General features: G+C 37.3%; 2 protein-coding genes across 3 annotated transcripts; both read right to left on the reverse strand.

Moving 5' to 3' along the window:
* Nucleotides 1-2,155: 2,155 nt before the first annotated feature.
* Nucleotides 2,156-6,993, reverse strand: plekhs1.4 (pleckstrin homology domain containing S1, tandem duplicate 4). The gene is made up of 8 exons (XM_059530195.1): nucleotides 6,947-6,993; nucleotides 6,416-6,470; nucleotides 6,239-6,330; nucleotides 6,025-6,140; nucleotides 5,674-5,808; nucleotides 5,289-5,367; nucleotides 2,326-2,424; nucleotides 2,156-2,167 (listed from the first exon to the last, which is right to left on the reverse strand). The coding sequence occupies exons 2-8, from the start codon at nucleotides 6,420-6,422 to the stop codon at nucleotides 2,156-2,158; spliced, it is 540 nt and encodes a 179-aa protein (XP_059386178.1). The 5' UTR covers nucleotides 6,423-6,470; nucleotides 6,947-6,993.
* A 4,707-nt stretch (nucleotides 6,994-11,700) lies between these two features.
* On the reverse strand, nucleotides 11,701-26,416 carry LOC132121582 (caspase-7-like). 2 transcript variants are annotated; one of them, XM_059531111.1, is made up of 7 exons: nucleotides 26,289-26,416; nucleotides 23,941-24,060; nucleotides 22,335-22,483; nucleotides 21,544-21,672; nucleotides 17,984-18,159; nucleotides 17,645-17,783; nucleotides 11,701-12,502 (listed from the first exon to the last, which is right to left on the reverse strand). In XM_059531111.1, the coding sequence occupies exons 2-7, from the start codon at nucleotides 24,057-24,059 to the stop codon at nucleotides 12,276-12,278; spliced, it is 939 nt and encodes a 312-aa protein (XP_059387094.1). In that variant the 5' UTR covers nucleotide 24,060; nucleotides 26,289-26,416; the 3' UTR covers nucleotides 11,701-12,275. The 2 variants fall into 2 exon arrangements, with proteins under 2 accessions (XP_059387094.1, XP_059387095.1); XM_059531112.1 differs by lacking the exon at nucleotides 26,289-26,416 and adding an exon at nucleotides 25,338-25,380.
* Between the last annotated feature and the right edge of the window lie 1,418 nt (nucleotides 26,417-27,834).

A 27,834-nucleotide genomic window follows, 5' to 3' on the forward strand; every position in this document is an offset into this window, starting at 1 on the left:
CACCGTTGACCCTCCAGAGTCAGATCAGGTCACTGTTGACACTCATGAGTTAAGCACTACCACAGCTAGACCTCAGAAGTCAAGTCAAGTCACCGGTGATCTTCAAGGACAGAGTCAAGTCACCGGTGTTCTTCATGGGCAAATTCAAGTCACCATTGATCTTCATGGGCAAAGTCAAGTCACCAGTAATCTTCATGGGCAAAGTCAAGTCACCAATGATCTTCATGGGCAAAGTCAAGTCACCAATGATCTTCATGGGCAAAGTCAAGTCACCAATGATCTTCATGGGCAAAGTCAAGTCATCAGTGTTCTTCATGGGCAAGGTCAAGTCACCGACTATCTTCATGGGCAAAGGCAAGTCACCATTGATCTTCATGAGCAAAGTCAGGTCACCAATGATCTTCATGAGCAGAGTCAGGTCACCAATGATCTTTATGAGCAGAGTCAAGTCAGCAATGATCTTCATGAGCAGAGTCAAGTCACCAATGATCTTCATGACCAGAATTAGTCACCAATGATCTTCATGAGCAGAGTCAAGTCACCATTGATCTTCCTGAATCCAGTCTAAACTCTGCGGAACTACCAGAGCCTCTCCACGTCTCTGCTGAACTACCAAAGCCTCTCCACGTCTCTGCTGAACTACCAGAGCCTATCCACGTCTCAGCCGAACTCTCTGAGCGCTTGACTGATCCTGTCGTGGCCACTGTGTTCCTTGGTCTCTTCTTGGGTTCGGGTGGAGCATCTGGTAGCTGCTCCGTGGAGGAGGGGGTAATGTCACGCTGTCTGGTCTCTGTTTCCCTGGGTGTCCACTAGTGGTCTCACTTCCCTATAGGCACCTCACCGCAGGCACTACAATTCCCACAAAACCTTGTCCCTTCATCACAGTAATTGCACTTCTGTTAATTGCACTCAGGTGTCTTCACTTGATAGTCATTACCCTGCCTATATATATCCGGTCTGTTTCCATTTGTTTTCATGGAGTCCTTACTTTCCGTCACCTGGTTTCCTCGCGTTCCTAGTTTTCGAGTTCCTGTTCCTGTTTGTTTGTTTGTTTCTGTTTTGACTCTGATTTTGGATTGCCCAATAAATCTCACACTGCACTTGGATCTCACATCTCCTGTGTTCCCGAACGTGACAGTATTTGAATGAACTTTAACTAATGATCCAATATGTGCAAGAATAAGATAATACTTTTAATAAAAGAATCTTAACATAGAACATAAAAAGAAATCTAGAGTCCTTGTTAGGGTCCCTGAGCATGTAATATTGAACTTCCCTGTTAAATGGTGTCATTGAGGAGTTGTGAACAGTGTAATACCTCACTCTCTGACAAAACCATTGATTAGCGACAATGTATATAATGGGAGTGTGAGAATGTGTTTCATTGTTGCACTTTCTTGTTCCTGGCCTAAAAATAAATAAAACGTCCGACCTGGCACTGATTGATCTAATCTGCTATGTAGAATGCACAAATATAGATATATTCTACAGATAAACTGATTTGAGGACAAATTGTACATACATATTGGATATTTATATCATTTAAAATAAACAAAAACATATAATACTTAATTTGTTTGTGGAATAAACAAAAATATATCATAGTTTTGGGACTCTTTGCTTGAGAACATACACTGGAAGTCAATTAAACTGATACCAGAAAACTTTTTTTAAGAGAAAAATGACATTGAAAGAAAATGTGCACAAAACATGATATAGTTACTTTTTATTTGGTCTAATTTTCACATTGAAGACGTTTATAAGAACATACATTTGTTTCCAATGTAATTTTTAAATGTATAATTAAGTACATATTTACATATGCCCAAAATTTTCTGCCATTAGCGTTAATCAGTACAGTATATGTATTTTTGTAAATGATGTAAATTAATCCAACTTTAGCAGTTCATCTCATTATCACTTTCAGTTGAGGTGTCCAGGGCAGTCTTATTGTGAAAACATGAATCATTTTTCTTTGCTTTAGTGCAAGCCAAGTGAAACAAAATTTATGATAAGCATATAAAGAATCCTGTTCAACTTTACGTTTATTTGGAAATTAATTCAGTATATTACTTCAACTGTAAAAAAATAAAACAACAAAACCAATATACATTAAATTAAGTTTTGTTTCAAGGCGGTTGGTCTGTTGTGACAGTTAGTGCTCCAGCTGGAATTGAGGATGAAGACTGAGTTTTTATTCATCTGTGTCGTCATCTTCATGAGTTATTTCAGTCTCCCATAATCAAAAAGAGAGTGAAAATATTAGTAAAGTATGTTTATGTTTTAAAGTGTATACTTTCTCTTGTGTTCTTTGCATGTATCTACCTTACTCTTCAGTTTTATCTGAGTAACATAGATGGGGTCATGGGTCACAGATGATGGCAGCCCATGTGTATCATATTTTGGTATACCCCACTCAGTTTTCTGTCATTGGCACAATATAGATAATGAGATTATTTTCTTGTCTTATTATTGCACAGTTACAAATGAAGTTCAATAATAACAAAAATATGTCAAAGGGATTGAATTGGTTTTGTTACAATAACTCTGACAGTAAAGGGTTAAATGAATCTCATTACAATATCAACAAGCAATGTTTCTAAAAATAGCAAACCTGTTCTCTCTCTCTCTCTCTAGATGATAGGCAGATTGTTTTTAGTTTGTTTGATATAATCAGTAAGGGTTGCAAAATCGTTTGATGGAGCATTTATAAGAGCTGAATAATGTTTTAAATTACAGTTAAATGGGACTAAACTGTGTCAATCTCCTAAGGTGTTTACAAAATATATGTTCTCAAAAATAGTTGGAAAACTTTTCATTGGCCAATAAATAAAGTACAAAAGATGGGCATCATTAAAGATCATAAAACCTGTAATACAAGTATAAGCAACACAAACCAGACCTATTTTTAGCAGCCGGTTCCATGTGCCAACTTACCTTCTTAATCGTCCTGTTGGAATTATAAGGTTCCTCTTCAGGAACTCGAGCTGGGTCAAGAGCTTTGGGGAAACGCCTTTGGCAAGATCAACTCTGAATATTGTGTGCAATCTGTTCAATGGAAGGGTGTGACGTCACAGGCGGGGTGACGTAGCGACCAGGAAGCTATAAAGGCACCTGCCACGCAGCTGACTTCAGCTTCGCGTCTTTCAGCAAGCACTCTGTGTGTGCATGCCTAAAGTCTGTCTTGTGAGTCTTATTTATTGTTGTCTGTCCCAATAAACAACATAATGCCAAAGAGCAAAGCAAAGACACAACATTTGAAGGGTGATTCCAGATCGCGCTATAGATTGTGTGTTCCTCCCTGCCCACGCTACATCACGGGTGGGGATACACACAGTCCATGCGTGGTTTGCCTGGGATCGAAGCACTCACGAGGGAGCCGACTGTCCAGCCGATGCGGACGTTTCAATCCCGGAGGGCTCTCTTCGAGGAGGGAGCCTTCGCCAGCGTTCCTCGCAATGCCAGTCCCGCTTTCGCCGAGGCGGAGTGGCACCGGCATTCGTTGGGTTTGCAGATCGATCTGATGGAGGGAATGGAGACGGGCACATCCTTATTTCCTACCTTACCCATCAGATCTGCCAGATTCCTGGGTTCGGAAGCCGGAGTTTTGGTTCTTCCCCCAGAGCATCAGGCTTGACGCTCTGCGTTTCTTTCTCCAAGGAGATTGACATGGAGGGCGTCGGCAACTAGTAGTTGCACAAACATAAAGTTGCATAAGCACCAGTATACAACAAACAGTGTTATGCCTAACATTATACGGGCAGTGTTAATGAGCAGCTATTTAATTTCCGAGGGGATTAATATTGTTTCACTTCAGTGCCCTTGGGAGGTGGGTCTGCCAACCCTGCCAGAGTTTCAGGGCGCAGCGGCTTCCAGCGAGCACTGCTTTGTTATTTCCGCCCGTGAGCGTAGCGGAGCTGAGACGCTCGCCGCCCCTTCGGGGGCCTCTTACACCAGAGGTCAGTCTCAAGAGACTGATTCCTTTAGTACATTAGTAAGCAGCGTGGAAACTACTGCCAAATGTATCTCAATGGGTCCTGCACACAATAGAAAGAGGCTATTGTCGGCCATCCATCGCCGACATTCAATGGGGTTACACCGACAGTAGTCGGCCCCCAGCAGGCTCTGGTGATGGAACAAGATGTGAATACCCTATTAAGGAAGGCGGCCATAGAGGTGGTCCCTCCTCTAAACAGGGAGTCCGGGTTTTACAGCCGGTATTTCATAGTTTCAAAGAAGGATGGGGGGTTGCGTCCAATATTAGACTTACGTCATCTAACCTCTCAGTAATGTCACTGAAGTTCAAAATGCTCACTGTCAAACAGGTTGTAGCTAAAATCAGATCCGAGGACTTGTTTGTCACAATAGATCTCAAAGACGCATACTTCCATATATCCATCCTTCCACAACACAGGAAGTTTCTGAGGTCGCTTTCTGCTTACCACGTCCCTTTCAATGGTCAGTCAGTGGGTAGACACCCCCTAGTTACACGTTTCCTCCACGGTGCACTGAGGCTGAGACCTCCAGTACGGTCCCGTATTCCCCCGTGGGACTTGGTTGTGGTGTTAGAGGCTCTCTGTAAAGCTCCATTTGAGCCAATACAAGATATATCAGATAGACATCTGACCCTTAAGACTGCCCTGTTACTGGCTATTACTTCTCTAAAGAGAGTTGGAGACCTTCAGGCCCCCTCGGTCGGCGCTTGCTTCCCTGCTCGAAGCTGAAGTCAGCTGCATGGCAGGTGCCTTTATAGCTTCCTGGTCCCTACGTCACCCCACCCGTGATGTCACGCCCTTCCATTGAACAGATTGCACACAATATTCAAAGTTGATCTTGCCAAAGGCGTTTCCCCAAAGCGATTGACACAGCGTCTCGTTCCTTCGAGGAACTAGGGTTACATTCGTAACCTAGAGACGTTCTATCTGACAAAATTTAGTTATTCACATATTCAGTGACAACTTATTTATATTTTGTGGTATATTTTTTATGTTCTGTACATTTTGGAACTTTTTATTTAAATAAACAACAAAGTTGTTTCTATACAGTCGAAATGGAATGCAAAAACGTTGAAGCTCAAAATCTCAAAACTACTCGGAATGCAGATAGAACCTTATAATTCAAAGGGGACGTAATGTCATTTTCTGATTGCGAGGCTCACCCACGTGTCTGTTAGAGTCAATTGTCTGTGTGAAATGATTAATTCAGATGATTCATCTTAAAGAAATAATTTGTATAAAATGCACATTTGTGCAAGGCAGATTTGCAGGTGAAAAATGTCAAAACATTACCTTGAGATCAGGGTACAGAGTGTGTTGATGATTATTTAAGATGTCAAATAAAGCAGTGAACCATTTGTCCATCTCCCCACTGTAATATGTTAAATGTTAAAGTACGTGTTAAAATTTGTAACATTGCATCTTTTAGAGACTATTTAAATGTATACTTGAATAAAATCTTGTCTATTGTGCTTTTTTAAAACCAAACGTAAATATATATATATATATATATATATATATATATATATATATATATATATATACACGTGTATATATATTATTTATATTTAGAATGTATCCATATTTCTAAAATATGTCCACTCAATTTATGCCATGAAAAAGAACAACAATAACAATAACCATCATTGCCCTTAACAAGGCGAATACATTGACAAACCTGTTTTCTCCTATAAGGAAATAGTCTCTTTCTGTAACTTTAATAAACATCACACATGACGCAAAACATCTGAAATTTTTTTCAATCCATTTGCACATAGGATGGCTCTCGGGGGACAAGGACACGTATGTGACCCTAAAGTACAGAGAGAAAAACACTGACTCAATGTGCAATACTTATTATAGAAGGAACGTTTGTCTAGACAATCTATGATGTTGAATAGATAAGACATATTGTTCTTAAGATACTGTGGGAGGTTGCTTGACACTTGACAGATTTTGGGGTTTAATGATATGATACAGGAAGTCTGAATAGTAATAAATCATGCAGAGTTCAATTACATGGACATACTTAGTCAAGTCAATGTCTCCCAGTGGTTTGTCCTTCTCTTCGTTTTTGTAGTACTTAAGTTGGCATGTGTTGTCTCTGTACTTTAGAAGAACAAAAAACCTCTTTTTCCATGATTTCTGCAAAAAAGGAAAGGGAAGAAATACAGAATGAGATAAATTAGCAAAGTGAGTCTCACCGACTCGCTGATGTACTTCTCTCATCCAGAGAAACATACCTGGGACTTGAATTGATTCTCTGGGGGAGATTTGTAAAGATATCCAGAACATATTTCCTCGGTTGTATGTACGTAAAATGCATAGTTATTATCTGCAGAGACAAAGAATATATCCAAAATGAAGTCACATATTAAGTTTAAGAATATCATAAGATCACAGTGCTTTGAAAAACACACCTTCCATTTTTCAGTTGTGGTGAGTATTGGAATGCTGTCTGTGTGAGCCTGAGAACTGAAAAAGCAGTTTTTACTTCAGCATATTGAGCCTAATGAATGATTTCAAGTGCCAAAGTCTCGAAACTCAAGATGCTCTTAAATGGTACAATTACACTGAATGCACATAGTGTGATCTGTGTTTGCACATGATGTACACGCCTTTAAAATCACCAGCAATCTTCAGAAATATAATTGTCTGTTTGCTGAACAATAGATACTATTGCACAAACAAGAGAAAAAAAAGACAGAAAACAATTCCTTAAATTGACAACCAATGTAAATATAGTTTTATTTGAAATATTTATTCAAATTATATGTTAATAAATATATACTAAATAGTGACTTATCATCTAAATTTGCATTTGTTGATGATGTCATACATAATGTAACAGTACACTTTCTAAAGCAGCAATCAGAATTATTAAGTAATGCATGCTGTTTTAATTTAATAAGTATGATTGTAATATTATTATTTGATTATGGTTTCTGTACCTGATATAGATGCTCCCTGTCTGTGAGAAAACAAAATTTGATTAAACTGTACAGTACGTATGAGGAAGTTTACACCATAGGTGAAAAACCTTAGATGTGATGTCACAAAGAAGGTGGCGATTTGAGACATATTTGCTATGTACTCGAACAAGAAAAACTTGTCAAGAAGTATTTGGTAAGTTTAAACCAAATGTTTGTACTCACTATTTCAATAATGGGAGACTCTGTAATATAGCATACATTATTCATGTTGCCACAGATACAGTATTATAATTTGACATTTAAGGTGATTTCTGCCACCATTGAACTGAACTCCTCCCATCTGACATTGGTTATAAAAACAGAAAGCCCCATCCTGAAATCAATCCATTGGTTGAGCTGAAGTTGATGTATGGAGCTAGTAGGGAATCAAATATTATTGTTATTGTTATTTCATATTTCCTCACAATTTACATATGCATCTGTATACTGCAAGAAAATCTGTATAGGAGCTGTTTACACAGAACAAATTTCTGCCTTTGAAAATTCTACAGCAGATGGGAAAAAAGCAATGCAACTGTCAAAGACGCTTGTCTAACATGCCCAAAACACACCACAGCATTTGCTTTTGCACCTTTCACTTTATTTGTGGTGTTTTCTCCACTTTCTGCAAGTTGTCATAAATGATTGCGCACTCTTCAAAACCCTGTTTTTGAAGAGAACACTGTTTACCAGAACACTGTTTACGTTTGTAACGAAAAATTGTAAAGTCATTACAAACTATCAGCTACAGTAAATGACATGCGTGCTATAATCAAGATGTCAGTCTATAATGAGTTTCACACATCTATGAAAAGAAGTGTGAGTTTCATTTGAATCATTTATGCAAGGGTGAAAATTAGACAAAAGTTTATCTACATTCCAGAAGTCGGCTTCAAAGAAACTTGGCAGTAACCTTACACTTGCTTAGTGTAAAAACCCTGCCCTAATTTCCAGCCATGTTTAAAATGTATAGTCTCAATCGACGAGACATTCCAGGCTTGCGTCAGTTACCCCTGTACATCAAATGACTTGAGGCTGAATAATTGTTGCTCGGTGACACTGTGACGGAAAGTTGCACATGATGTGTCGGGATAGTCGTCTGGATAGTCGGGTACAGATGTAGAAAGACAGGCGGCAGCTGCAGGTGGTTTGGCACAGGCCTCAGTCCAGGCATTCCTACTCGTGCGTCATTCATAGAATTTGTACCAGTCATTACAAGTGCTAACAGGGTCATGGCTAAAGCCTATAATTGGTGCTACCTGCTCCATACCTGTTTCTGAACTGGAATTTGTCCCAGCACATTCAGACTAACTGTAGATGAAGACCCTGTCAAATTTTTCCCCAATGGTTAAACTGGACATCTTAATTTAAACGTCCAAATATTAGTTGTTGCGACACATGCAAAGCTTTTATAAGTCTTCCATGTGAGAGGGTGCTTTAAATAGAAGCTTTCTTTGGCTACAAGTGCTGCTTCCTTTCTCTTTTTGTGCACAATGTACTCAGACTACAGCAGACCCAGTACAGCTCCTTCAGTTCTTTAGCCAGATTAACGGACACTAGTCAAACAATTAAAATATTTCCCAGGGCAGAGGAACAACAGATGGACCGTCTCCCCCACCTTTGGCATTTAGTTTAGTATAGTATAATATAAAGTATTATACTATAACACTTATGTGAAATCAAATAGGAATATGCAATACTTAATTTTAACAAAATGCTGTTCATTTAAACGTTCTATTCATAAAATAATTCAAAAAAAGAGTTCTAAACATGGTTTCCAAAAAAATATTAAGCATCTCATCCATTTTCAACATTGACAATATTAAGAAATATTTATTTAGCAAATCATCATATATTTTTCTGAAGGATCACTGAAGGTGACACTGAAGACTTGAGTCATGGCTGCTGAAAATTCAGCTTTGTCATTACAGGAATAAATTACATTGTAAAATATATCACAATAATAATACAAAAATACAGTTATTTTAAACTCTAAAATTTCTAAATATTACTTTTTCTGTATTGTTAATCAAATAAACATTTGGATATTTGTATACTGTAAATATTTTCGAATGTAAAACCTATTTATATGGTTTAATAAAATATTAAGTATATTGAATAGATAATTAAATAATTAGCTATTGTACTTGAACTGAATTTTTTTCCACAAAACTATGTATATTTTTTTGTACTGTTAAAAAGCAGAAAGCTGAATAAATAAATAAAAAATATTTTATAAAAATGTAAATAAAAAACAATTACATTCAATATATTTAATTATTATCTTAAGCACAACATCAATATGAGCCCTGAAAATCATTTTGTAAAATCTTTATTTCTTTTAAAATGTTTTGCATTCCTCGGTTTGGAAATTCCTTAAGCACATAAATATATTTACTTACAGATATGAGAGATGGAGGAAAGGTAAGTAGTGTTGCAGTTTTGGGAATCTGGTTTCTGGTCCATGACAAACATTTCTGGTATGGACAGAAATGTAAAAATATGTAACAATCCAAAATGTCTGGAACATTTTACCCTGCATTGCTTTTTTTCATTTAAGTGGTTTACATGTTATTAAAAAAAATTCATGTTTTCATTTGTGAGATGGGAAAATAATTCGGTAAACTCCGCCAAGCATTTAATCAAGCATGCGATCTGAAGTTTACAAACCACAGTCCTTCCTTCTTGTACGGTATACAAAGATGTGAGGATCTTCACATTTTTACATGACAATTTCTCTTGCACTTTAAATAGGTACAGCTAAAGCAAGTGTTTTCCTCATATCTCTCACAGGAAATTTGTTTCTAAATATAGTTTCTAATTCCTTTGACTCAGTCACTTACACCGATACCTGGCAGGACGTTTCTGAAAACCCCTCTCGATTTGACACCAACCTGAATGTGATTAGTCGGAATTTTTTCACAGAAGTTCACAACTAATGGGAGGTGCAGGTAAGACATACTGGGAACTAGGGCTCACATACCCCAACATCCCCAGGAAAGGCCAAGAGGAGGACTGCTGGCTTGGCCAGTCCAACGTCCATGGTGCGTTGAGTACTTCAATGGCGACTACATTGCCTGGCACAATGACGTTCCCCAAAAGCTTTTGAGCACATTGGCATCTTCTCCAGCTGGGGGCCGACACCATGACACCCTTGTACAGTTTTTGTGCAGAAACCTTTACAGACTCACTCTAACAGGCTGTCTGTCCTGGTCATGACAAACAGGAGACCAACAGGAGACTGCTGGTGATTTGAAGCCCCCCTCCCCCCACCCCATGCATTAAATTGATCAAAAGTGACAGTAAATATATTCATAATGTTACACAAGATTACCATTTCAAGAGTCACAAATATAATGTATCAGCAGCTCAATCTTTTTTCAACACTTGATAATAATAAGAATAATTTCTTGAGAACCAAATCAGCATATTAGAATGATTTCTGAAGAATGGCTCCTGAAATTACAGCTTTTTCATAACAAGAATAAATTACACTTTAATACATATATTTACATTTAGCATTGTAGCAGACACTTTTATCCAAAGTGACTTATAAATGAGGACATTGGAAGCAATAAAAAACAACAACAACAACAACAAAAAACGATATATAAGTGCTATAACAAGTCAGTTAGCTTAATTGCAGAACACGTAGCTAGGGCTTTTAAATAATATAATAAATAAAAAGAAAACAGAATAGAAAAAAAACAGAGCAAGCTAGTGTTATATGTCTTTTTTAATATATTTAAATATAAAAGCTAATTAATTTTTTTTTTTTTATAACGTACAACTCTAAACTTCTGAACAGTAGTGTATAACTACTTTGAAGTATTAGTAAAAAAAGAGAAGGCAGATTTCAATAAAGTCTTTTAATACAATAAAATAAGGCTGACAAAGGCATTCATTTGAATTAAAGTAATTTAAACAAAAATCAACAAAAATGTTGACACAATGTAAACAAATTGTTCAGGGCATTTGTGCAAAAAAGAAAATTATTTATTAATTCATTTTTTTCTGTTAGCATTCCTGTTATCACCATAAAGCATTTAAATTTAAAAACAATGTACTATACAATTAAAAATAAAAATTGTTTTCCATTTCAAAACAAGCACTTCCTACAGTATAGTTGGAGCACTTCACTAATAATCCATGCATAAAGAAAAGAAGGCCTTTCATTTGTGGCGGTCGGATGGTGCACAAGCTGGCAGATTCAGTCTGGCAGATTCAGTGTGTGATCTGGATGAACAATGAGAATGAAAGACATCGAAAGGAAAGGAAAAACTGAAGACAACCAGCTCTGAACAACATCAGAACCTTCCATTCAGGTTGAAACAGCACATTTGTTCAGATGGGTGATAAATGGTTAAAATGGTCACCAGTAAAACAATAGCTGCCTGTGTAGATTATAGTCGGATTCAGTACAACACATCAGTAAATACAGTTTGTTCAAAATACACGGGATGAATGCTGATCTTAGTTTTTCAGTGAATGCAAACTAACCAGCGTGGGATGAATGAAAAGCTTTTAAAACTGTGCAGGTGTCAGCATTACTTCACTATTTGCCACTTCATTTCCATTCATGCCCTTTCTTTGACCTCCTCTGAAGAGCATTCTGGAATAACCAAACCAAACCAAACTAAAATGTTACAAATGGCCTTTTATATGCTTAGAGTTTATGCTTGAGTTGTTTGTAATAGAAAAACAGAACAAATAAAAATAAATATTTTAAATATTTTATTAAGATCAATAAAGGGTGTTATCTAGTAAAGTAAAAGTTGCTTTCAAAACTTTCAAAGTTGGCAAAGCGACATGGATATTTGACACGGCACAAAGATCAAATCATATGTGACATCACTATTCCCTGGAATACTCTTGAGAACATTCTCTGAAAAGGTAGTGAACTTGAACTGGAAGTAGGACAAAGGAAGACCTTTCAGTGTTCGTATGTCCAGCATAACATAACAAATTGCTTTCACACACAAGCTTCCAGCTGGGATCCTCCCTGAATGTTGTGACGGTTTGGTTGAGTGAAATCAGTCGTTGGTCAGTCAGTGGTCAGTCTTTGAACACCTGATGTGTCTTTCCTGTCTGCCATCCTAAAATGTGCACCACTTAAAAATTCTGCTTACATTTATGTAAAAGTATTTTGCTCAAGTATTAGACTGAGGTTTCCCTCCTTGACAAAAATGTTAACAATTTGGTTAATGTTTACTGTTAAAAGATAACAAAAGTGTGCTACTATAACGTTCTTGGAAAGAAAATGTGTGCGCTGAGAAAAGGCACAGCATGTAACGATGGTCTACTCAGATCAGTTAAAGTAGAGCTCTTTAGTCAACATGGACACTACACAAGGTATCTGTTTCTTCTCACTAAAACGGGGGTCCTCTGACCAGGACTCGAAGTTGGTGGCCACCATGTAGTTGACCCGTGTGAGAATCTGCATGATCTCAAGTTGCTTGCCAAACTCATCAAGAACGTTACAGAGGGCCTGGACAAACCAGGAGCCTCGGCCTGGGTTCCTCCAGGAGTAGTAACCTGTGAGAACAAATGTGTAAGAATGTTACAATACTGTATGTCACATGTCACACTCAGGGATTTATATCTATACGGGTTTTCGAATTCACAACCTCTTGATTTGATTGAAATTGATTGAAATTGATTCATCTGGGCATTTGATTTTTCATGTCCATTTTGCTTGCATATGAAACACATTCTCTTTAAGTTAAACACAGGAAACCTATTAACTTGGTACTGTGCATTATAAAAATATTAACTGTAAAATTGACAATAGGGCCAAAACTATGCAATTCAGTTGCTAATTAACAGATACAATAATCAATGCAACCAAAAATTGTACAGTGGATACCAACAAAAAAAAGTTATGAAACTGTTATTATATCGTGTATATAGCTATTATTAAGAAGTAGCACAAGGGAAGATGTGCTACTTGTGCTGCTTAATATTTTTGTTGATACTGTGAGCATCCATGGAGGGGCCACAACCGACAGTGGAGTGTGAACGGGCTCACAGAGCCCTGGCACTCAAACCTCCACCAAACCAGCGGCCAAGACCGATCATCATACGTCTCCTCAGGTTCCAGGTGAAGGATAAGATCATCCGCCACGCACGGACCATGAGGGGTAAACTGAAATTCCGGGGCCATTCCATCCTTGTATTTGAGGACTATCCACCAGAGGTTGTGGAGCAGCGGAAAGAGTTTAAAACGGTCATGTCAGAGTTGTACGAGCGTGGATTCAAGCCGGCCTTGCTCTACCCGGCCAGGCTTTACATCAAGATGGAGTCGGGAGGTAGGAAACATCTTCCCACGGTAGCTGAGGCTGAAGCTTTCATCGTCTCCTTACCCTCGCGGAATACCTAGATCATTGTTGCCCAAATCCATGCGACGAGGGCGAAGAGACCTGCAGGACACGGCTTACTGTCGCTTAAGCTCCTATTTTATTTCCGTTTTCCACTGACAGCGTACAGTGGTGATCTGGTTGCCTCTACTCTTGCGGATTTTGGACGACAGTCTCTCTATTATGACTTAATGTGTCTAATAAGTTAGCCTATACTCCTCTACGGGACACTTGATTCGTATTTTGTACCGGAGAGGTGAGAGACATTTTGCTTTCTATTTCTATGAGTCTATTTTTACTTTTTCTTTCTTTCTTTGCGAGATGGCGCGGATGACTGCAGCTTGGTACAAATAGTTTACTCAATGGTACTAGAATATTGTTGTGTGCGTGTGTGTTGTGTATGTGTGTGTGTTTGGTTGCTCCGAGCGTATTCGCGACTATCGCCATGGCAATGTCTTAATGTAATCCCAGAAAATTCCATGATCAATTTGTACTGTAAATACTATGGGTTCTGATGATTTCAATATTGTTGGAGATTCTCAGCACTGTATTGATATGGATGGCAATACTACGTGTAATGTTTTTGACCTTGATAACTTAAAACAATTAAATGACATATATAATTATTCACTGTTACATTTAAACATCAGAAGCCTAAACAAACATCACTCTGATTTAGTTTCTCTACTATCTAATTCAAGTTGTCATTTTGATGTTATTGGATGTAGTGAAACCTGGCTCAATGATTTTTCAAATACCGATTTGCTTGACCTTGATGGATATAGTCTACACATTAAGAACAGACCAAATAGATCAGGTGGAGGGGTCTGCCTTTATGTTAAAAGTAGCTTCCAAATGAATATCTGTGATTTTTATTTGGAGGATGATCTCTGTGAGTCCTTATTCATTGAGATTAAAAATTATAATAAAACATTTATCGTCGGTATAATTTATCACCCACCAGACTCTGCCCTTGACACCTTTTATTGTAAACTGGAAGATCTATTACATAAACTGAATAACCAAAAAAAAGACTGTATACTTCTTGGTGACTACAACATTGATATTTCTAAGGAAGATGGGGCAAAATATGACTTCATGAACACATTGCATTCCTCCTCTTTTTTCCCCACCATTGATAGATTTACCAGAGTAACACCTACTTCCAAAAGTATTATTGACAATATCATTACTAATATTCAAAACATCAAGCTGGAGACAGGAGTCGTACAGGTTGACATCACAGATCATTTTCCAATTGCAATATTTTTTGGCTCTGGCAAATCAGTCTCTCCTCGACTCTCTAAAATTAAATCTAAAATCCTTAATCAGAAAACCTTACAGCATCTAACTGTTAACTTACATGCCAAGTCGTGGGCTTCTGTCTATGATAGTGCGACTCCTAATGCTGCATATGACAATCTGCTAAAGATCATTCAAGACTCTATCAAGGATACAATTCCTGAGAAGACTGTCAAATGCAGCACTACTCTCCAGAACCCTTGGATTACAAAGGGAATTTTGAAATCTATTAAATATAAGAGTAGGCTTTACAAAATCTACATGAAAAATCCTTCTAGTTTAAATAAAGAGAAATATATTTCATATAAAAATAAATTAACGCAGCTCATTAGAAAGAGTAAAAGAAATCATTACACAGAACTTCTAAAAGCTTCACAAGGGGACTGTAGGAGCTCATGGAATGTCTTAAATGAAGTTCTCAATAGGAGACATAAACCGACTGCTCTACCTGATCTTGGTGATAGTAAAGCTGACCTTGCACAGAGTTTCAATAATCATTTCGCTTCAATTGGTGTAAATCTGTCTAAAGAGATAAGTCAACCCAAGGATGTCACTTTTAAGCAATTTCTTTCTGGTAGTTATATTCATTCTTTCTTCATGATACCGACAGACAGTACCGAACTCCTCAAGATCATTCTGGACTTGAGGAGCTCATACACTGCGGGTGTAGATGGAATATCTAGTAAGATCATGAAGGCCATTGCGAACGTCATTGTAGAGCCATTGGCTCATTGTATTAACCTTTCTTTACTTACTGGTATTGTACCTAAAATGACAAAAATCGCAAAGATTATTCCAATTTTTAAATCGGGTGATAGAAATGATATGAATAATTACCGGCCCATATCAATTCTACCCACTTTTTCTAAAGTAATGGAGAAGGTAGTATACAATAGACTTAGTGGCTATCTTGATAAATTAGATATTCTTGTTTCCTCTCAATATGGTTTCAGAAAAAAGAGCACAACCTGTATGGCAATACTAGACCTAATTGAACAAATTAATGACTGCATTGAAGAGGGAAAATGTGGCATTGGTATTTTCTTGGACCTATCAAAAGCCTTTGATACCATTGATTTTGATATCTTATTGTATAAACTACAACACTATGGTATCAGAGGTTTAGCACTTGAATGGTTTAGAAGTTATCTATCTGAGAGGGAACAGTATGTCCATGTCAATGACCATAATTCTACTTGTAAGCCCATTATCTATGGGGTCCCCCAGGGCTCTATTTTAGGGCCACTCTTATTTATTTTATATATAAATGATTTTGTAAACTCATCAACATTATTTCATAAAATCATCTTTGCAGATGACACAAATCTGTTTACATCACACAATAACCCTATTATTTTAAAAGATATAGTCAATTCAGAGTTAATCAAAGTTGATTCTTGGTTTAAATGTAATAAACTGTCATTAAATGTAAGCAAAACAAATTTCATTATATTCAAATCGACCAAGAAAAAAATATTTAAAACCACTGACCACTGCTTGATTAAAATTAATGACCAAATGATAAAAAGAGTGCATTCTGCTAAATTCCTGGGGGTCCTCATTGACGAATCTCTTACCTTTAAATGTCATATTGATCATCTTGTAAACAAACTGTCAAAGTATGTTGGCCTGTTTTATAAGATCAGACACATTCTTCCGCTGTCTGCCCTACTCTTATTGTACAAAACTTTTTTTGAACCTCATCTTAACTACTGTAATGTGATATGGTGCAACACCTTCACAAGTCATCTTAAAAAACTTGCATCGTTGCAAAAAAAAGCCATACGGGCTCTGTCCTGGTCAGAGATAAATTCTCCTACTCACCCTTTATTCTATCATATTGAGTTACTAAGATTAGCTGAGTTAAACAAATATCAAAATGCCTGCCTTATGTTTCAAATTGTCAATTGCATGAACACTGCTCTGAGTAGTCTTGTTCCTATCTCCAGCCGCCAGCATACATACCAAACGAGAACCAAACCACTCATATTTGGAAAATATCGCCGACATGTTCGCACCAGTATGAGCGTTGTCTGTAGGGGGCCGCAGATTTGGAACAGCATTGACGATGGTCTTAAGGTGTTGCTCTCTATCTCCAACTTTAAAAGACATCTAAAAAAATATTATCTATCAACCTATATTTAATATATAAACTGTCTTCTCATGGACTACTGGGATCTATGTGTATGAATGTATGTGCATGTACTTTTATGTATTGGTGCGCTTTTGCACTTTGTTTACTTACCATCGTCTGGTGGCAGGTGGTAACTGTGTACCTTGTCTGTACCACTTTTCTTTCTTTTCTTTTTTTCATGAACTATGGGCCCCTACCTATAAGCTTTTTTTTAGCTTCTTTGGGGTACCCATTCACTATACCAAATTCTGATTTTTGTACCCCCGCTGTATTATAGAATTTGCTGGTAATGGTATTTGTGAAATAAATCTACTACTACTAAAAAAAAAAAAAAAAAAAAAAAAAAAAAGGATTGTCTGATGGAGAGGATTTTTTAAAGAACAGCATTTGAAATCGAAATTGTGAGATATAAATGTGAAATTGTAAGAATAAAGACTAAATTGTCGCAGTTGAAAATGTCGCGGTTACCTTTTTATTGTTTTATTCCATGGCGGAAACCAAAAAATTCAGAATAAGTCAAACTCTCAGAGAAAACAAAATAAAGAGAGAAAAAAAGAAAAAAAACTGTGGTGGAAATAAGCTTTACATACTTTCCTGTTCTTATTGAATAGAAGTATTAATAATGTATTTAAAAAACAAAAGCTTACTGACCCTAAATGTGTGAATAGTAATGTATAAGTAATACATACACACACACTCACACACACACACAAAATATATTAAAAAATTTAGTCATTTGTTCATGAATTGGACTGTACAAGGAATGCTGTATGTTTATTGCATGCAGCTCTGGAGGACAAGTCAAGAGAAAGGCATGTTTTACATGGGAGTCTTTGAGACTACATTTCCTGCATTCTAATTTCCGTAATTAAGAGTAAAAATTACCTGGCACAGTTGAATAAGCAAACAGGAAGTCCGCCTCTACCGGAATCTTGTGTCCTGGATTGGCATCTGTCTCTATCGTGTCATTGGGCGGTCCCGAGTCTGTCTGCACACCATCATCAAACTCTGAACCCCGACAAGCCTGTCAGGTAAAACACATGACCATGTCAATATCCGCCTAGAGTGCACTTCAATAAAAGTAGGTTAACTCCGGGTATGGTGCGACTGAAATAGCATTAAAACAATAGACACCGTTGTATGTAGGTGCTCCATTTTCTCCTCCTTCATGTTTTCCTCCTCCTCTCTCCTCCCCAAATCCTCATGTGGCCCTGCTCCTCTTACCTGGATGAAAAAGAGCTTGGGTTTGCCCACGAGGCTCTTGCACATGTCTCCTTTGAAGAGCGAGGTCATGCTCTTGATGGGTATGGCTCCATCTGTGCCGTAAATCATGCCCTCCTCACCGTGGCTCAGCAAGATGCAGGCGAAGCAGGAGCTGTCAGTGTGGTCCTCTTCTGAGACTGAAACACATACAGGCAAAATATGTGAGAAAAAAAGTCAAGTGGGTTTGCAAACTCTGTACACTTTAAATAACACAAGTAATTTGGCCCACTAAACAGTAGAGGGCAGCAGTGAGGCTTTCAGTCAAAAATAGTAAAATATAAATTTGACAAAGGACTAAATGAATTAAAGGGATACTCCACGCCAAAATGAAAATTTTGGCATTAATCGATTACCCCCATGTCGTTCCAAACCCATATAAGCTTCATCTTCGGAACACAATTTAAGATATTTTGGATGAATACCAGGAGGTGTGTGACTGTCCCATAGACTGCAAAGTAAGTTACACTGTCAAAGTCCAGAAAAGTATGAAAGACGTAGTCAGAATAGTCCATCTGCCATCAAAGAATAAATACAAGTAGAAACAGCGCATCCTTGTGGCCCGGCTGACACAGAATAATAATAACAACACAGAAGAGCATTAGGGCTGTAAAAATTGCTCAAAATTGACGTTCGAATATTCCCTCTAAAAAATACACGAATATTCGAACTATTCGAACATCTGGTGGCGCATGTTGTCAATGACGCGCATTACGTCAATAACAGGCAAAAATAATACAAAGAGACATAACTACTTGTATAGATAGTCTATTTAAGTTTAAACATATATGACAACGTATTACCTACACAAAAACAAGGAAATCAACTAATGGCCAAGACTGCAGACCTCACGCTCTCTCACCCTCACGTTCTCTGCGCATAATGGTTTAAATGAACAAACAAATTTTTGTGTAAGCAATTTAAGGTCGCGACTGTTGTCCCAAATATAGCAGGCTTCATTCAGTGATTGAAACAAATATTATTAATATTAATTGAAGTTTTACAGCATATAGAACTGACATTGAATGCTCCGAGCGAGCTGTGCTGTGGTAAAAATGGAACTTTTCCTTCACATGAAACGATAAATAATCAAACCTCGGATCTATTGCTTGACAGAACTCCCCGAAGCGTGCCCCATCCGCGATACTGATCGGTCTCATGTCCTTACAAATAAACGAAATTATTTTATCCATTATGGCCTCTTGTGATGTTGCTGACAAATTGCGTGCGGCGGGCGATGCAAAGTAACGTTAAGTGTCAAGACGTGACTGTTTAGCTAACGTTCCACACATTATGCCATGCTCATTTGGGTGCACATTTTTGAGATGTGACCTTATGTTGCAAGTTGTCGAATGGTATACTAACTGTATCTTAAATAGCTTGAATACAACAATCTCGCGGGTCAACAATTTTACCTCATTTTCTCTGCTGCGGTCGAGTTGGGCTCTGCACTTGCATCTTCCATGAAGACGCGTCAACTTTCAGCAGTGATGCTGTGCCAGACAGTGCAACTCCTGTGAGGCTGTGACCTGTCCCTGAACCCTCACTCGCAAAGCAGACAACCACGCCTCTACTACCGCGGGCCTTTTTTTCCACTTTTTTTTTAATTCGAATATTAATTTTCACCTTCGAAATTCGTTTTTTAAAACTATTCGAATACATATTCGAATTTAGAATATTCGTTGACAGCCCTAAAGAGCATAGGCAGTTTGAGTGATGTGGAGAGACACAGAGGAGAATGTTGAATAAAGCCGTTATTTTTGTTTTCTTCGTTTACAAACAGTATTCTCGCCGCTTCATTCCATTACGGTTGAACTACTGATGGCAGATGGACTATTCTGATGATGCTTTTCATACAACCCGAATTCCGGAAAAGTTGGGACGTTTTTTAAATTTTACTAAAATGAAAACTAAAAGACTTTCAAATCACATGAGCCAATATTTTATTCACAATAGAACATAGATAACATAGCAAATGTTTAAACTGAGAAAGTTTACAATTTTATGCACAAAATGAGCTCATTTCAATTTTGATTTCTGCTACAGGTCTCAAAATAGTTGGGACGGGGCATGTTTACCATGGTGTAGCATCTCCTTTTCTTTTCAAAACAGTTTGAAGACGTCTGGGCATTGAGGCTATGAGTTGCTGGAGTTTTGCTGTTGGAATTTGGTCCCATTCTTGCCTTATATAGATTTCCAGCTGCTGAAGAGTTCGTGGTCGTCTTTGATTTATTTTTCGTTTAATGATGCCCCAAATGTTCTCTATAGGTGAAAGATCTGGACTGCAGGCAGGCCAGGTTAGCACCCGGACTCTTCTACGACGAAGCCATGCTGTTGTTATAGCTGCAGTATGTGGTTTTGCATTGTCCTGCTGAAATAAACAAGGCCTTCCCTGAAATAGACGTTGTTTGGAGGGAAGCATATGTTGCTCTAAAACCTTTATATACCTTTCAGCATTCACAGAGCCTTCAAAAACATGCAAGCTGCCCATACCGTATGTATTTATGCACCCCCATACCATCAGAGATGCTGGCTTTTGAACTGAACGCTGATAACATGCTGGAAAGTCTCCCTCCTCTTTAGCCCGGAGGACACGGCGTCCGTGATTTCCAACAAGAATGTCAAATTTGGACTCGTCTGACCATAAAACACTATTCCACTTTGAAATAGTCCATTTTAAATGAGCCTTGGCCCACAGGACACGACGGCGCTTCTGGACCATGTTCACATATGGCTTCCTTTTTGCATGATAGAGCTTAAGTTGGCATCTGCTGATGGCACGGTGGATTGTGTTTACCGACAGTGGTTTCTGAAAGTATTCCTGGGCCCATTTAGTAATGTCATTGACACAATCATGCCGATGAGTCATGCAGTGTCGTCTGAGAGCCCGAAGACCACGGGCATCCAATAAAGGTCTCCGGCCTTGTCCCTTACGCACAGAGATTTCTCCAGTTTCTCTGAATCTTTTGATGATGTTATGCACTGTAGATGATGAGATTTGCAAAGCCTTTGCAATTTGACGTTGAGGAACATTGTTTTTAAAGTTTTCCACAATTCTTTTACGCAGTCTTTCACAGATTGGAGAGCCTCTGCCCATCTTTACTTCTGATAGACTCTGCTTCTCTAAGACAAAGCTTTTATAGCTAATCATGTTACAGACCTGATATCAATTAACTTAATTAATCACTAGATGTTCTCCCAGCTGAATCTTTTCAAAACTGCTTGCTTTTTTAGCCATTTGTTGCCCCCGTGCCAACTTTTTTGAGACCTGTAGCAGGCATTAAATTTTAAATGAGCTAATTAAGTGGATAAAAGTGTAAAATTTCTCAGTTTAAACATTTGCTACGTTATCTATGTTCTATTGTGAATAAAATATTGGCTCATGTGATTTGAAATTCCTTTAGTTTTCATTTTATTAAAATTTAAAAAACGTCCCAACTTTTCCGGAATTCGGGTTGTACTTTTCTGGACCAGATGTGGCATTCTGATGATCTGGAGTAGAGATAAATATGTTGATCACTCACCTTTTTTAAGTAGTCTCTCCATGTTCCTGCAGGTCTGATCATTGTAGATGTTAACTTCAAAGCCCAAGTTTGTAAAGCACTTCAACAGCTCTCCAGCATCACGATCTGTGCCATTGCGTATATTCATCCCTTAAACACAGATCACAAAGTTAGAGGCCATAGTCTAACAATGCATCAATCTAGTAGCTTTAAATTACTCAACATTCAAGTTTTATTTTTGATATTTTTGATAAAACTTTTAAAGGCAGTCACCTTAGTGTCCATATTGTTTTTTGCAGAAACTATTGTAAATGTTTGTAAGAAAAGACAGATAAGCAGGTTTGGTTGTGTTCTAAGTACAGTATTGTCTTTTTGACTCATTAGTTTGGTATACTAGTGTGTTTTTACACAAGTAATTTTTTTTACTTTTCCATTATTATATATGTGAGGAGCAAATCTTATATACAGGATACCACATAAAGATTCACATTTTAAATTATTTGTTATTAAAATAAAGTTTTCATTTTAAAAATAAATGTATCAATGTAAATGACAGAAATGAATAAAGGATGATGGATTTTTTTTTAAACTACATGACAATAAAGCATCTGGTAGAAGCTCATAAAAGAAAAAGAAAAACAAAAAAACAGTTGAGTCCGTAATACAACAAAACATTGTTTAATATTATTATTATTACTATTGCCCCAATGAACTTCAAATGTTATAAATTCCAGTTTTTACTCTGTGTGCCAATTAAAGGGCAAATAAAAGATGATTGTTCAGCATAGGATGACATGGAGATGAAGACTCACCTGTCTTTTCATCAAAGTTCTTGTTGTTGATGATGATGCACTTGCCAATGCGCCGGTGGCTCATCTTATACTGGAATGTTGGTGAAACAATCCTGTAATAGCTTTCAGAAGACTGCTCTTTTTCCTGAAACTTGCCATCCTTCTTCTTACTGAGAGAGAGAGAGAGAGACACAGTTAGCCAATCTATTACAGAACCTTCATCCATCACGTACTTCACCAAATATATATTTATAAGAACGTAGGGTGTTCTAAGAGACATTAGGACACATTAAAATAATAAATAAGCTCATCTTTAAATAGAAGAACAATCAAACCTCATCAAAAATTATGCCTGGATATCCGGCATCATGAAGACGATTAAATCCTCTTATCAATCATAATATTAGCTGCTCTAAAACTTCAGTGTCCCAAAAAATAATATTCTACATGCCTGATGGAAAATTCTCACAGATGTCTCATATCCACATTGTGAAATTTCCAAAGGATCCGTCCAGATTAGTAGGCCACGGTGGACACTGGATGCACAATATGTGCAATTATTCCAGAAGAGCCTAGTCATCATGTTACCCAACCACAACAATGGGTTCCCACCTATAGACTCCCTCTCACACACATGAACAGTGGAGCGAATCACAGCTGTCCCATGTGATGCGGGGCAACAACCCCCCCCTTACTACCTCCTTTCCCATCTGAGTGCTCTCCTACCTGGACTCTTCTTTAAATGCTATGCCACTCTGCATTGAAACGTGTTGCTCTTCCCTTTAGATCTGCTGAATCTTTCCCAAATTTTAGGCTCTTTTGGGTGGATTTTTCCTTGTGATGTGGAGTTGTGTGGTGTGTGCTAGGATCCTGTCATGCTCTATACTCTATAAAGAGTGGAGTGGTGGCTCCGCTTGGCTGGGGTGGTACACGCTACCTGAGTCAGCACACACGCAACCCCCCAGAGCTTTCCAAAGGCCCATTCAAACCCCTCAACCAGGCTCATGCAGGACAAGAGCACTGACAAAAACACTATCATACTTACATATTAGGCCTGTTACAGAGCAAATACATTCAAAAGTGCCAAATAACAGATCATCAGAGCTGTTAATCTCTGCATACAGTATATATATGCAGAGATTAACACACACACACACACACACATTTATATATATATATATATATATATATATATATATATATATATATATATATATATATATATATATAATTTTTTTTTTCTTTTTTGGATAAAATTAGTTTAATATAATTCTAAATATGCAGGTGGCTTCATATTGAATTTATATTGAAGAGCTACGAAAAGTTATTCTGAGCATCTCAAAACACCTTCAAATTTTTCTGATGCAAGAGTTAGGGCTTGTTTGCCTTGTCATTTACAAAGAGGACTTGTGGTGCCACCTAATGTATATAATGAATTTTAACATCTAAAGCTGTACTGTAAATAATAAATAATTAACAAAACGCCTACTAAATAATCACAAAGGAAATTATTTTTCTCTCTTAAATAAAAGGTTACGTCAATAGTTCTGGTTCATATCTGCACATTGTATGAATGAATGGATGGACTGATGAATGGATGGATAAATTAATTTAGAAATAGTCTTACCTGCCAAAAAACAAAAATCTCGATCTGCGGTCAGGTTTTGCATCTACTGTGTCTCCTTCTCCATAGTCCTCTTGGTCCACCATACCTTCAATTTCAGTAGGGAGGGTTTCTTTGTCCATTCTGGAGCAAGAATTAATGGTGTTACTGTTCAGTAACACAACGGCAACAAAGCAGAGTAACAGAAATGGAAATTCTTGACAGGGTGAAACAAATTTGTTTTCTAAATTATAATTATCTTGACATGTTACCCCATCCCACCCCTTACTTACATTTACTATTGTAGAGGAAGAATTGTAACTTGTCAAATCATCAAAACCAACAACATATGTCAGACCCTATTCCATCTAAACTACTAAAAGAGGTCCTTCCAATTTTATTAATTCATCAATGTCATTAGGATATGTCCCAAAATCCTTCATAATGGCTATTAAGCCTCCCATTAAAAAATTAGAGAATTTGTTAAAGACAGACTGATCTCAGTTCTCCCTTTTGTCAGAAATACTAGAAAAGACCATTTCCTCTCAGCTGTGTTCTCCCTTTTGTCAAAAATACTAGAAAAGACAATTTCCTCTCAGCTGTGTTCCTTCTTATAGAGTAATGGTATCTGTGAGGATTTCCAGTCAGGATTTATACCATATAATAGTCCTGAGAGTGATTTCATCAGAGTTACAAACAACCTGCTCTTATTATCTGATCGTGGTTGTATTTCTCTATTAGAGCTACTGGATCTTAGCGCTCGTTTGACATTATCGACCACAAAATTACTTTGAGTAGACTACAAAATTATGTTGGCATTATTGTAGTTACATTGGCATGGTTCAAATCTTACTTATCTGACTGCCACCCATTCGTAGCGTGAATGAAAACGTATCATATCATATCAATCACAAGTACAGTGTGGAGTACCTCAAGGCTCAGTACTCAGTGCTTTTCACATTTTACATGTTACCCTTGGGAGATATCATCAGGAAACATGGTGTTAGATTTCACTGTTATGATAATGATACTCAGCTCTATATTTCTTCACGGCCTGGCTAAACATATACATTTGCAAAACTAGCTGCGGGTGGCAGATCCTTTCCCAAATCCAGTCCATAGCCATAACAGATGGTGGATCAGCACTTAGACGACCTCTACAGCCCTGAATGTCAGTGGAGACTATGTCAATTAGATGAGACCTATAGACAGATCCCCTGAGAAGACCTAGTCAACTAGACGACTATCGGGACAAGACCACGGGAACAAGTCCTCTGAACAATCTGACCTGTGCTGCAGCCTAGAATTAAACCACACCATGTTGGTTTTGTCTTGCCAGACGGGGAAATGGCCCCCTGACTGAGCCTGGTTTCTCCCATCGTTTTTTTCTCTGTATCTGTCAACGATTTTTGGTTCCTTACCACTGTCGCCTTTGGCTTGCTTAATTTCAGGCAATTGTCGGCTTGATTGCACAGACACTATTGAAAGAGAGCTGAACTGGATGATGTCATTACTGAATCATCAATGAACGGATTTTAACTGAAAACTTGACTGTTTGTAAGACAGCCCATATTAGTATACTATGATTTTACAGTAGTGACAACAACTTTGTAGCTATTTTTGAAGTAAATATATTTAAAGTTATCCTTTCCACTTTTTAAAAAGCCCCTTTCAAACAGCAGTGAATTGACTGTTATTACTCATAGTATGTAAAGTAACGTTACCTGCGTAAAGTAACTTTTACTTTCAGTTTGTGATGTTGTCTGAACTGAATCTTTTTTAATGACTTTTTTTTCTTTAATTTTTATATTATTCATGGCTTGAGGAGAAATAAAATCTCTGTATTTATGTATAAAAGCTGTAAGAGCTGATGAGGGAAAGATACAGTAGCCTATGTGACATGAAGTGTACAGCGGGGAAAAAAGAGAGATTGACCCCCCCTTGCCTAAAGACAAGGTGTGAATGAAATATATATTTACATTAGCATTTATTGATGCCAGTATATTTTAAGGTATTTACATATAGTATGCAATGTGTTCTACAGCTAAAATGTTTTTCGTGGAAGTGTGAAGGTCCCCCTTAGGGCAACTTCCCTTACGAAAATTAACCATGGTTTTTACTACAAATAAAACAAATAAAAAAAAAACTGGTTACCATAGTTAGACCATGTGAACCACAAATTAACAATGGTTTTCCAACCTAGAGTTTGAAGTAATGCATATTTAACGTTATATTGATTTCGTAAACGCTTCGATGCATGGCCTGTCTAGCAATGCACCGCAAAGTTTTTTACAGTTAGCCAAATAAATATGATTCAGTTCAGCATAGCTAGATGTTTTCATAAATTTACTATATTTTCTCTCGAAACTTACATTTCTGTCGGACCAGCCTCAGTTTTGTTCTATCAAGTCCAAGTACACTAGACGGAGAAAACGAAACTCATTTCCAACTCCTGGTTTTTCATTTCCTCCAGCAGAGTATCTCGTACATTTAAAGAAACAGTCACTTTAGATGTAGTGAAAAAAAAAACGGCGCGAACTTCCTGTTTATAAATCAAACACTAGAATATAACATAATAGCGTATAATAAAATAGAATATTGATGAATGAAACGTGATATTATTCAGAAATAACATCTGTATTATACAAATTTAAATGCAAATGCATTTTACCCCACATTACATAATAATAATAATAATAGTGTGTAGGCTATTTTAAACACACACACGCACGCACACACACACACACACACACACACACACACACTTTGTGAAAAGTGGGGACATCCCATAGGCGTAATGGTTTTTAAACTAAATTCTATGGCCCTACACCAACCCTACACCGAACCCTAACCCTCACAGGAAACTTTGTGCATTTTTACTTTCTCAAAAAAAAAAAAAAAAAAAAAAAAAAATACTCAATTCTGTATGATTTATAAGCGTTTTGAAAAATGGGGACATGGGTTATGTTCTCATAAGTTACCCTCTCCTTGTAATACCTGTGTCATACCCATGTCATTATACAGAGTTGTGTCCTGATATGTCACAAAAACAAGAGCACACACACAAACACACACACACACACACATATTTTCGATATAGGCAACATATTTATAACTATCATTGGACTCGAACTCCAAATACAACTCGATCACACAGAGATAAGCAAACTGAACTGTAATTAAGAAAACTGTAACAAATTATAGAAAGTGAAAGAATTAAAGAGATCAAAAAGACAAAACAATGGGAACGCTTTTTGTCCATTTGTGTTTATGTACATTGTATATAAATAGAACAATATGTTTTCCTTTTATTGTTATATTGTATTAATTCAATTCAATTCAATTTTTTTGTATATCATTTTTTAATACAATACACATTGTTTCAATGCAGCTTTACAGAAAATGAATGTGTCTACATTACAATTTAGGGTGATCTGTTATCAGAAGTGAATGTGTTCAAGTAATGTTCTTTTCACAAATGAACAGTTCAAGATAATAGAATCATACAGGTAGCTAATATTAATTAATTTCAGGCAGCTGTGCATATCGATTCAAGTTGGTGTCATCTGGGGTCCTTGCAGGGGTCAGCATCATCTCTTCACAGGTATTGGGTCATCTGAAGTCTTCCTATGAGGCTGGATCCACTCGGGAGATTGTGTAATTACAATGATATATTGTTTATTACTGGCTGATACTTAAAAGTATAAAGTGTTATTAAATATATGAATTTGTACAATACAAGTGTGAATAAGGGATAATGCATGGCTAGCTGTGCATTAGGCTAAATGGTACAGATTAAGAAACAGAATGAATAATGTCGGAGCTTATCTTTACAATGCAGGCTCCAGCACTACCAAATTGGCCATGGCCTTGCCAATTGGCTGTACAGAGTACTTAGTAGCCTAGCGTGCAGAGTCA

The sequence above is a fragment of the Carassius carassius genome, chromosome 39 (assembly GCF_963082965.1).
Source record: "Carassius carassius chromosome 39, fCarCar2.1, whole genome shotgun sequence".
NCBI classification, from domain to species: Eukaryota; Metazoa; Chordata; class Actinopteri; order Cypriniformes; family Cyprinidae; genus Carassius; species Carassius carassius.